The sequence below is a fragment of the Vigna unguiculata genome, chromosome 3 (assembly GCF_037176805.1).
Source record: "Vigna unguiculata cultivar grain cowpea cultivar isolate G323 ecotype 2 chromosome 3, ASM3717680v1, whole genome shotgun sequence".
Classification (NCBI taxonomy): Eukaryota; Viridiplantae; Streptophyta; class Magnoliopsida; order Fabales; family Fabaceae; genus Vigna; species Vigna unguiculata.
In genome coordinates, this window is record NC_140794.1 from 11,722,908 (window position 1) to 11,735,379 (window position 12,472).

The window sequence follows — 12,472 nt, forward strand, 5'->3', positions numbered from 1 at the left end:
TGTCTGTAAATTAAAGTTTAAATTGGTTTCAAAGATTAACTACTAAATTTTTTTGATTCAAAAGTTTTAGTGGCTAAATATATATAATGAATTTATATTGGTAACATTAATATTCAATATATAAATTTGCATTCCAACATAAGTATTTGTTAGTATAATGTATTATAATATTAAAACTAGGTATGCTAATTACAACAAATAATATCGTAATGTTTATAATAAATTTACTTTTCAAATATCAAAATGGTAATGACAAATCGACACATAGTATTTGGTTAAAGGATGTGGAGGACAGAAAAGAATGAATAACCTCTTCTATCTTTATTTAGCTTTCAATAAAAAAAAAAAACACCAAAAAGAGAAACATAGATGTAAGAATCAAATTAACTTTTATGGTGATATAAACTATAGACATGATCGAAGCATCGACCACTAACTCATGAGTATACAGAAGATGAGTTAAGTACAATGCATCCCTTAAATTTACTTTAGATAAACACTGCATTCAATTGGTTTTCAGTGAGACACACAAAGGAAGTGAACCCTGTCACTTCTAACATTCTACAATTTTGTTGATTATTTAAGGTAACCTGAAATCCACAAAGATAGACTCTAATTAAATAATTTTCTCACCGATACTTTTAGAAAATATAAAGAAAAATAGTTAATACTCATCTACATAAAACAAGTAGTTAAGCCTAATTTCATATCCCTACCCTAACTTCATTATAGAATTAATACATAAAGAAGTTATTTACGTAAAACAAGTACATTATTATAAATAACAATGATATTTTGACAATTTTCTCTTATAACATGAGGTGTCATCTTCTAAGTGGTTCTTGAATATTCAGAATGAGAAAAAGAAAATATAGAAATCCTCTTAGAATATAATATTTAATGTTGTAAGAAAAAATTGTTAAAATTTAGTAGTCAAAAAAATCATTTTCACTCGTAAGCTTAATCATAATGTATAGAAAAAGTAACTAACCCCAACTTGAGAGATGTGTCACTACAACCATCTTCAGGAAGATTAGATGAATTGCTAATAATGGATTCCGATGATTGCCTGTGTAAATGGATAAGGCTTGGCACCTAAATTTTACATGCATTCTTGAGAGATTGTGTGTAAAAAATATCAAAAAACACACAAGTTTTTGAAAAGCTTAAATCACCTGTTTCAATCTTTGGTTTTCCTGCATTAGTTCCGCACCCTGTATGAGGAACATAATCAAACATTGTAGCCGAGAGTTGCAAAGAATGCAGCTTTTATCTTCTTTCATCAAATTAAATACAAAAAGTAAAAGTTCATTCATTTGGGTACTATCTCTCAGACAAATTTTGAGAGCCACTTTAGTTAGATTATTGATACTAATCTATAAAGGATTTGTTTACTTCTTCTACTTCAATTTATCTTAATGTTTTGAATATGGATGATAATCACTCTAGAGGTGTACAATAAAGAAACCTAATTGTAACCTAGCAGAAAGGATGCACAAATTGTTCAGAGAAAGAGTCATGCATGTGTTTGCTTTCTAAAGCAAATTATTTGAATATGTTTGGATGCACAAATTTTTTATTTATTTATATTTCATTCCAAATATTTAAAATCAATTCACCAATCTGAGCTTCGTTTTCTTTATTGACTATGAGATTAATATTTAATTCGAAATGTTATCCTTTCTTGGATAGTCTTCTGCAGAAAAAAAGTTAGGACTTTCAGACATCATGTTTTGCTAACAGAGTGACATCCATTAAATAAATTCTAATTCTTTTGATGAAGATGCTTTATCGAAGTAAAAATTGTTTTGTTGCCCTATTTATTTAATGAACAATTTAGATAAATGCATTTTGCTTTTTAAATAGAAAAATAAGTTGAAAGGAATATAAGTGTTCCCTAACATCAGTTTGACGCATTTGATATGATATGATCTGTGCACATATGTTGGGAGACAGACACAACGTAAGAGTACTGACATTTTGCCATCCACAGTTGACAACTTTATCTTTCTTTATATAAATACTAGTGTAAACACAGGCGCTATTGCGCCTGTGTGTACGCATTTTTTGAATTATATTAATAATTGATGATATTGTAATGTTATTAATTTAATAAACAAAATAACAAAATAAAAGTATATTTATAAAAAATAAAATAAAATGTACGGAGAAAATAAGAGAAAAATAACTGTTGATGAATAGTAAGAGAAAAAAAGAAAAAGGAGATAAGTAAATAATTTTATAAAAACTTGTAAAAGTAACCGTTAATTTTTAAAAATTTAATAAATAATTAAATTATAAAGGGTAAAGTTGGAATTATGAAATGTGGACACAAAAGAGGGAATCCCCTTTATATATAGTTATAGATATATATAATAAAAATGTATTTCGTACATCAAATATTTATAAACAATTACACTTATATTTTTGTTTTTTTATTTCTTTTTATTTAACTAAGTTTGATATGAAAATTTTAAATATTTTTAATTAATTTTTTATTAAATTTTGTTATTTATTGAATGCTCACAATTTTTTACATTTTTTAGTTTAGTTTTGGGTTTAATTTTTCTATGAATTAGGATGACATTGTAGTTATTTTATCACATAATTTTACTTATATATACTTTTAAAAGATTTGAGATTTTGTAGTTAATATAAAATAGTATAATGGCTAAAGTAAAATGACAAGTAATTTTTTTCTTTATATTTTTATCGAAATAGTGAAAACCTTCTCATCAATAGAGGTGACGGAAGAGTCTTTGACTTAAATGAAAGTCATAAAAAAGACATAACAACTTCATTATATAAGACATCTTTAATGACAACAGTAAAAAATACTCAATATTAAGGACAACATCATTTTTTATTAATCATGGACACAGGTAAAAATAGCGAAACAAGATGAAAATCATATAATCCAATTAACAAAAACAACAATTTGTAGATATTTAATTGAAAAGATATAAAAAAATTAAATACTCAATAGATAAAAAATTTAATAAGATTTCCTCTAAAAATACTCAAATTTATGTGTATTTAATTTTATCATTTTTTTAATCATTACTTTTTTCCGGCAATAATTATATTGACAATTTATCTGCTAATGTACATCCCAATAGAAAAGTCAAATCCTATTACATCATGTCTCCTTGATTATACAATGATTTGTCAAGGGTTAAAAAATTTGCAGAACTTCAGCTACACCTATTGGGAATATCTTATTTCTACTTCATTCTATTTTTCTATCATTTACCATCTATTATTCATAACCAATTTGGATATTTAATAAGGCTTGATTAAAACAAATACAGTTTATATAATAACATATAACCTAAAATTGGTTTTCCAATTATATGCTTTAAAAATTGAAGTTCAAACTGAAGACATTTTAGTTGAAGTTGATGGAAATATATTCTGAACTAATAAGTTGAACTACAAATTTCTTACTAAGTTGAAATTACATTGAAACTGAGTTAAATATACACCAAGCAAGGCTAAGTTCAAGATGTTTCAATCTTTAAGGTGAAGATGAAATTACTTAGGTTATAACTAACAAATTAAAAATACTTTGATCAAGACTAATCTAAATTATTCTCCCTGAGATCAAGTTAAAAAAGCTGTAATTGAAACAGTACAAAAGATATTCTGGTAAAAAATAACTAAAAACTGATATAGGATTTTTAAGCTTTCATAAACACATCTATAAATATATCCCACTGTTTAAAGAACCAAAAATTTAACTTAAAATACAGTGATCAAACTGTATTACCAATTTTGACACATTGAAGAGCAAAAAACACAGTCAAAAAGCTGTTAAATAAGAAAGACAAAAGAAAGGTTTCGCCCTTAATGCAAAAATCTTTGACTCACTTCACTGAGAGCCCCCTAATGTTTAGAGCAGAAGAACCTGGTCTAAAGGATTTTCCTGAATACCGTTATGCATGCAGCATGTACATTCCACTCATTTAATATGTTAATTAGATATAAACATTATGATAATAATAATAATAACGACAAAGTATATGACATTTGAAATGAATCAGAGATTTTGTTTATATTTTACCTTTCTTTTAAGGTTGTTGATCTCTTGCATAACTTTTTCATCCTAAAATACAATAGTATCCAATATGTCAGAAGCATTCATACGTTTCCCCAAAGTCATAACTAATCAAAAGAAGGTTGCAACATTGCAAGCATATAGGTTCTAGTTATGGATTTTAATCCCTTGTGAGAAATGAAGTACTACACACTACACTAGTAACTAATATTTTCATTTTTCCTACTGCAAAAAGGCAACAAGGCTAAAATACTGAACTGTGAGCATCATTGATCATAGGGCACAAACCTTTACTTTTGAAACATTGGTCAAACCTCTTTTAAGATGTTCCTCAATTTTCTGTAGTTCTTGCAGTGTCAATCCTTGCAGATCCTCACCATTCAAATGCCTGTGTTAAAGATGGAAAAAAATGTCTGTGATATAGTAGTATGTTTATATATGCAACATATGAAACATTGCATGCATATGTACCTCAATTCATGATTCTTATCTTCTACTTTCTTGCGCAGGATGTCGTTGGAGTCACTCTCAATCTGTGCATAAATTTAAAAGTAATCTTCAACTTTTGTTATCATGCAAATAATGTCAGAGACAATTATACTTTTCTTTTTTTCTTGCAGACACGAGATCATTAGATCAATTTGCAGTTTTCCTTACACAACTCAATTAATCTACCTGTCAAGTCCGAAAAGAAACACATTCATGCAACCACCAGAAAATTCACAAGTATATTTCTCCCTCTAATGTTAAAGCTTACCAAACAAGGGACAAAATGTTAGTATGAAACTTTTATCAGCAGAAGTTTCAATAGAACATACATGCATGTATGTTTTTATCAACTAATTCACTTACGTGATTTAAAGATAATAAATATTTTGCATGATTTAATCACCATGGTAAATTTGTCATTAATATCCCCTTTCGTAAGTAAAAATTGGTCCTGATTGTAGTTGAAACATGCTTGAGTATAGACTTGCAAGATGAATAGAATATTTAATTACCTTGGTTTTTGGAAGGTGAAATGAAATTTTGGTAGGCTTATGACAATTTTGGGGAATTTGATAGGTTCATGACTCCAAAAATTATATGTTTACATAAAGTAATTAGAGTTAAACTTGTCATTTTTAAACATAATCACTCTATTTTTGTCAGTTAATTTATTTTTCTTTTTTTCAGCTCCAATTTTTATATTTTTGGAGTGAGTCATTTAAGTGTTAAATTCTTTGTTCTTTCTATAAAATCTTTAGTTTTCTACCATTAGGCTGCCAAGATAATTTATGTACCTTCACTGAGGGATGATATACTTTTATTTGTTTCATCATTACTGATGATAATTTAGTTTCAACTAAATGAATGAATTAAATTAAACTATTGTAAATTTTGAACTTCACTTCAAAAGTGGGTTGAAAGAATTGAGGTATATAATAGTTTATTATATAGAATGGGTTATGATTTTAGTAAATTAAACTAATTGAACTAGTATAATTGTTTGAATTATTTGAATTATTACCAGTGATATATTTTCCAATCTAATGAGTCATAATCCAATTTAGTTCAACCAGTCTTATTTGATAAGAATTCAGTTTTCCAAAACTAAAGTATAACAAATTAGTATAGTTTTTTATTAAATAATTTAGCTTTTATACTGATAGCCATCATTCATTTACCTTAACCTCAATTGCAAGAATAATTAGTACTTTATTTTTTACATAGTATACAAGTTATTCTTGAGTTATCCAAAAGTAGACAATTTATGATTGCAAATTCAAATTTAGTCAAATGTATGTCAATATTTGAACATAGACTACTGTAATGGAGAGGATCTCATAGTTGCTTTAAAATGTCTACAAAATTGTAAAGTTATGCCAAGAAGATTAAATTATATGATCTGAGGATAAAGTTTTCAACGAACATAAAGTTGTAAAATTTGAAGACAAGTAAAGGATAGATCGACAAAACCTAGGAAGTTTGCCAACACTTTTAAAATGATATCACTATTAAGAAATCACACATTTCTTTCAATTTTCTTTTGCAAACTTATTCTTAGATGATACTTACAAATTTTGTTATAAATAATAATTTAAAAAAAATTATTATCAATTTTTTTTAAAACACAAAACACTTTTCACAATAAATTTTATACGAAACATTTTTCAAAGCAAATTTTGCAGATAGTATTTTAAAATTTTATAGTTTTCTAAAAAATAATTATTCATGAAAAATTATGTGTTTATTAAAATTTTTAGAAAAACCAAAAGAGAATAAGGTTTTTTCTTACAAAATTTTATAAGAAATTTGCAAAAAAAATTCTATTAAATATGAGAATTTTGTAATGTATGTTGCTAATGAATTAATAATGGGGTTAAACATAGGAAGTTAAAAAATGTATATATTATGGCTATGCTATGAGCTATGAAAAAACATATACCAGTAATAATGTTTATATATATTGTTTTAAATGAATATGCATGGTTAAATAGTTGTCCTATATTATGTAATGTTTCACAGCAAAAAAGAAGGAATTAAGTCTAGAAAAGGTGTTAGAATTTTCACATAATAACAAGATTGAAGCAATTGTCAGTAATACACAAGATGTCATAATAGAAAGGAGCTACAAATAAGCAAGTATGTTTTTGCATGCTTGTCTAAGACGTGTTTTTGGACATTTTCACGTCAAAATAAGGAAACAACGCAGAAGCTACCATTTGTTGCTTCTGACATGACAGAGAGATCCATTGTCGTCAAAAGTATAGCCAAATAGGTAATAAGTCTGACTTATAGGGCCAGATTTTTCTATCAGGACATTGATATAATTTTTCACTAGCATAGATTGTAATACTATATAGAAAGTAAGTGTAAGTTTAACCTATTTTCATAAGTACTTCGAAAAATAAGGTTTATCCGACTTATTAATTTCATCTTTAATCAACATTAGGTGTCCAATAATGGAAACTAAAATTATGACGAGGAACAGGCACCCTACAAACGTGCTTCCATGTTACAATTGGGATGAATCCCCGATTTGATGACAATAGCGATGTCAGAGAAGCAACATTATAACTGTGCTGTTTATACATTATCCTTAATGTCATAATCAAACACATTCCCCATAATGTTGTCATCATCAGACGTGCGCAGAATAGCATGTGGAAGCATACCAAGATCAAAACCCTAATTTAATGTCTTTTTGACTCGTCCAACACGTCAAGAACAGTGTTCCTCAAGAATAATGAAAAGAATAAAAAGCACGTTCCATTAAGCATTGTCCATGCATATAAGAGCTAGAATAACCACGCCACAAAACTGAAAACTTTCAAAGTGACACACCAAATCTCTGAAGTTCGGTCATGGATGATCGATTGATAAATCACACACAATGCATGCTGTGTAAATTTTACTTGATATGACATACAAATGAAAATATTTGAGATGACAAGTTTTGTCCCCTTCAAGAGAAAATTGATTACAAGTACCCTGATACATGGTGATTATAATCAACATGCTGAAACACAAGTTTGTGGTATTTCTATTACTCTCTTTTTTTTGGCACAATCAACCGAGAAACAATCCAAATTACTCGACTTCTTGAAATAAAATTTTGAATTACATTTGTATTAACTTATTAGGTTCAAAAAAGGAAAAACGGGTGAAGATATAGTTCCAACAACAAAGCAATACTTGTTTGTAATATTTATGGTTTGTCAAATTGTGCTAATCACCGAAAATAATTGTAAGTGAGGAACCCTTTCAAAAACAACAGTTTAGGAAGAGGAGTTATCATGCATACACTCTGCATTTATTTTTATTGCACTCAATTTTTTCTTTCTACCTCTCCTCTCATTTATTTCATAGTACTACATGCTATATTTATTTCTTTTTCTCAACTCTTTTATTCATTTGTTTTTTTGTCTCTCTTCAATCTTACTTATGACGGAGTCTAAGATCAACCTTTTCATACAACAGATACACATTTTATTAGATATTATGTGAATTTAAAAATGTATAAAAAAATCATACAACATATAATCAATAAAAACACATTAAATATTGCTGAAATAAAGTTATAGCAATTTTCAGCTTTGGATATGGAGAAACAATGTTTTTATACCACGCATATTTTTCTTGAATATTAATTTTTTAATGGCAAGAATCGCTTCAAAAGTGCATACTGGTAGTATCTAAAATTATTGATATCAAGTACACGAATGAAATAAATATATTGAAGTAGCATAGGTTTAAATGTTTCATGGGTGTATCAAGAAAGTGTTCAAAGAGTTATTGATACTGGGTACGAGTACATGAAGCAAATTAAAGACACTTCATAGCTTCTTCTTTTTTTGAGAAAGATATATATGTAGACACTTTCTCTAGACATAAAAAAATCCAGTGACATTATGCTGGTTCGCTCTTAAAAGTGGTGATATTTGTACTTAAAGAAATGTAGGTCCCTACATAGAGTTCTGAACTTTCCAGGAGCATATAGAAAAAGGAGATATTATGAATCAAGGAAAAGGACTTTAGCCAACGTATAATTACATGAGAAAACTCAAAACTTAAAGGTAAAATTACAATATTGGTATATATAGAAACATGAAATATCTTTCACTCACTAATTGCACATGAGAAACTTCAGTTCAAGGTGAGATTATGATGTGAAGTCTATTCAAGCATGCAAGAACTCTTTCATAGATGACCTATATCAGCAACCATATACTCCAGAGAAGAGATAAGAGGGGATTTGTTTAGCAAATAATTTACTTATTTTCAGCAAGTAAATTCTACTTATTGAACACATATGCACTGTGAAAGGAATAATCATTTATCAAGATGGTAGTGAAATTTACCTAGTTTCATAGGTTATAACTTATCTTGAAATAGAATTGATCTTCGTCTTCTTTTCATTTTGGTTAGTTTTACTAGAAGAGGTCTTGGTCTGGTCCCATATTTTTATCTTTGTGTACTCTTCTTTTTTTATGTGCTTTTCTCTTCCAAGTTAATAAACAAATTCAGGATATATATATATATATATATATATATATATATATATATATATATATATATATATATATATATATATCAACATCATTGCAAGCAACTACAATAGTGAGTTGATGTTATAATAAAGCTAACCTGAAGCTCCATAGAGGGACGATCCAATCTATGCATTGCTGAATGACGATCGCGCCTTTCAATTACTTGCTGCATACTGAAAAAAACACAACATTAGGTTTACATTTCAATTTCCTTTTTTTCCTTTGAGTTAATGATGCTCATAAAATTAAGAACTTCATATCATTTCAAAGCTCTGGTAGAGTTTATACAGATACGAATTTTTCACATCACCATGAACTAGTTCGAGTAACTTGTATTTCAGAAGAGATGACCATGAAATCAAAACACATTTCAAATATTTCGAATAAAACTACTCTTTAGACTTTTCAGCAAATATGTACAGTGCAAGCAAATTCCGAACGCAATAGCTGCGAGTGCTTTTCTGCAGAATGTGGTCCCAACTTCTGCAGCATAAAGTCCTTTATAGGGAAGTTTACACACCTAATGCTCCTAATTAACTGGTTTCAGAAAACTAAGTTGCAGAAAAATATGCAAAAAGAGAGTATAAATATTCAAAAATTCATTAAAGACACTGCTCTCGAAGAGTGAGAAAATTCATTACTCTTTTCTGATCTCCTGAGCCCGTGAAACAGATGTTATAATACAAATATTTTCTCTTTGCATTTGAACCCATATGAAAGAAGGAATTAACGATACTAAGGAAACAAAAAGGAGATGAATTAATAGATGAGAAAATGCAAAATGAAAAGGAAGACATTGATGCTGCAAATAGTAGAAATAGAATACCTTGAACTGGCATAATCAAAAAGCTTGCTAGTTGCAGAAAAGACTATGAGAGCTATGTCTGCATCACAAAGGGTTGACAACTCCTGAGCCTTCTTGAAAAGCCCTTTTCTTCTCTTTGAGAAAGTCACTTGCCTCGAACTGATGTTGTCGATTTTCTTGATCTGTATCCTCTTTCTAGTCATCTCCCTATCACTCAACAACAATCATCCAAAACCATTACATCTAAGAGGGAAAAAGAAAACACTTTCTCCACAACAAAAAAATCCAACGGATTTAACATAAAATGGATCCAGATGAAATCATGTGAACACAAACAAATAGAGACCACTCGACCATTTATTTAAACCTTAAACTGCACTTACCCAGGAATTTAATTTGCTTTACTTAAAAGAAAAAAACAATGTTTTGGATATCATATATGGAAAGTGGGAGGTAGAGAGAGAGAGAGAGAGAGAGAGAGTGATTAAGAAAAAAAGAAAAAAGGTAACAAACCAGGTTCTTGAAATAGCAATCTGTGGAAGAAGAATCTTAGAGGAAGGAGCAGAAAATGGAAAACTTGAAGAAAAAGCAGTTGGAAGAGGAAAAAGTTGAAAGAGGAACTTACAAAAATGGTTGGTTTGAGTTGCTGAAATGGGTATTGGGAATAATAGAGAAGTGAGAAGTTGGTAACAGTTAGAAAGATAAGTGGATACATAGGATACAATTTGATGTGGGTGTGGGACAATACACTTATGCCTTTTATGGTCAAGTTGCTGTTCCTGTACTGCAAACTATTAAATTTATGTTTCCTTTTTTTTTCCATTATTATTAAAATAAAGAAAATGACGTTTTCACAATCATGCAACAACCAATAAACCTCTTTTGAAGGATACCCTCGTTAAAACAAAGTAACTTAAAAAAGGAAAGAAGAATCATAGAACAGGTGTCAGCTACTCGTATAAATTATTAGGGTGCAAAAATATTGTTATATATACAAAAGTAAGCGTCAAAATACATTCAATTATTATCTATGCTAAAAAACTAATTTAACATATAATTTAGATATATCATACACTAAAATTATTAAATAGCAATTCATTTTATAATTCAAAATAATTAGTCAATTTATTGAACAAGTTAGTCACTATTTTATATATTAAATATTTAAAATAGTATCTATCATGAATAAAAAAAATAGAAAATACCTTTTAATATTAGTTATCAAGATTTTGGTTATTAAGGGTTTAAATTAGTTTCTAATTTAAATTAATTTAAAATCAATGATAATAAATAGCTAAAATATTGATAAAGTATGTATCTAATTTACAAATTAATTATAGATTTTATTATCACAATCTTCTATTAAAGATCCTTGAAGAAAATTATTATTAAGAAGTAGGGAAGTAGGGATGTTAAGGAGATGGGACAGATTTCACTATCACATACTGATAAAAAAAAATCATCCACATCATTATTTCCAAACTCAATGGGTATGAATTTTTTTTCACCCTAATCTCCATGGGATAATGGTATACTCTTCTACTTGTGTCTATACTCATACTTATTTTTCTTACCATTTTAATATCAAGTAATTAATTTTTAATTATGAAAGTATAAAATAGTCTTACAAAGGAAACATAATATTATCAAATTCAATATCAAAATAATGTATTTACATTTTTTTTCAATATCAAATATTTAGAATTATAATTATAAACATTTCAAATTAGAGTATCAAATAAATTTCAATTTTATTAAAACCAAAACTTTAATTAAATTTGCAAATGTTAATGGAACAAAGTTGATAAAATTTAAAAATAATTTTAAAATATTGCAAAAAGAAAACAAATATTCAAATTTAAAAATATTTTAAATGTTTCTTTACTCTCATTCTCACGAACAATTTATCCTATTGAATACTTAAATTAAGAGTTAAAAATTATCGTGCAAAAAGAATAAATAATAAATAAAAATATAAAAACAGTAGTATAAATATTCAAATATGAGACATAAAAAATATTTAATTTACATATATCGTTTGAACATAACTGTATAAATATTCAAATATTTAATTTACATATATCGTTTGGCTCGTCCAAATCATTGAACCAGTTTGAATCGTCGGGTCCGTCCGGATCATCGGGCCCGTCTGTGCTGTCATGCAGGTTCGGGTCGTTTGGTCCATCCGGATCATTGGGCCTAACCGGATTGTCGCGCCCGGCCAGATTGTCGGGCATGTTCGGGTCGTTGGACCCATCTGGATTGTTGAGCTCGTTCAAGTCATTGAGCTCGTTCGGGTCGTCCTGCTTGTCGAGTCATTGGGCAGGTCCGGGTTGTTAGGCTTATTCGGGTCATCGTGCTTGTCCGGATCGTTGAGTCTGTCCCATATATAATAATATTTTAAAAAAAATAATATATTTTTCATGTTGAAGATGAAAGCCCATGTGTTGATCCTGACTCACAGGACTTTTGTGGGGGGTTTTGGCCATGTGGGCTTCTTTGATGTGAGCTTTTTTGGCCCTAATCCACATGGGCCAGTCCTGTGGACTGGACCAAACCTGTGGACTTATTTTTTTA

The 12,472-nt window shown here is 28.5% G+C and overlaps 1 protein-coding gene across 4 annotated transcripts; it reads right to left on the reverse strand.

Annotated features, from left to right (window-relative positions):
• Nucleotides 1-372: 372 nt before the first annotated feature.
• Nucleotides 373-10,656, reverse strand: LOC114177349 (MADS-box protein SVP-like). 4 transcript variants are annotated; one of them, XR_003603127.2, is made up of 9 exons: nucleotides 10,521-10,656; nucleotides 9,917-10,102; nucleotides 9,188-9,263; nucleotides 4,529-4,590; nucleotides 4,346-4,445; nucleotides 4,064-4,105; nucleotides 1,176-1,214; nucleotides 992-1,069; nucleotides 373-590 (listed from the first exon to the last, which is right to left on the reverse strand). XR_003603127.2 is itself a non-coding variant. In XM_028062648.2 (9 exons), the coding sequence occupies exons 2-9, from the start codon at nucleotides 10,096-10,098 to the stop codon at nucleotides 581-583; spliced, it is 615 nt and encodes a 204-aa protein (XP_027918449.1). In that variant the 5' UTR covers nucleotides 10,099-10,102; nucleotides 10,521-10,656; the 3' UTR covers nucleotides 373-580. The 4 variants fall into 4 exon arrangements, 3 of the variants coding, with proteins under 3 accessions (XP_027918449.1, XP_027918450.1, XP_027918451.1); XM_028062648.2 differs by having other exon boundaries at nucleotides 992-1,095; XM_028062649.2 differs by having other exon boundaries at nucleotides 992-1,095; nucleotides 10,409-10,564.
• Between the last annotated feature and the right edge of the window lie 1,816 nt (nucleotides 10,657-12,472).

Excerpts from the sequence above, each read along its gene's own strand:
- LOC114177349 (XM_028062648.2), bottom strand. The coding sequence starts at position 10,098 with ATGACTAGAAAGAGGATACAGATCAAGAAAATCGACAACATCAGTTCG. Across the intron at positions 4,106-4,345 it reads CCAATGTTTCAAAAGTAAAG|GATGAAAAAGTTATGCAAGA; the intron begins GTTTGTGCCCTA and ends ATTGTATTTTAG. Across the intron at positions 1,096-1,175 it reads AAAACCAAAGATTGAAACAG|GTGCCAAGCCTTATCCATTT; the intron begins GTGATTTAAGCT and ends TGTAAAATTTAG.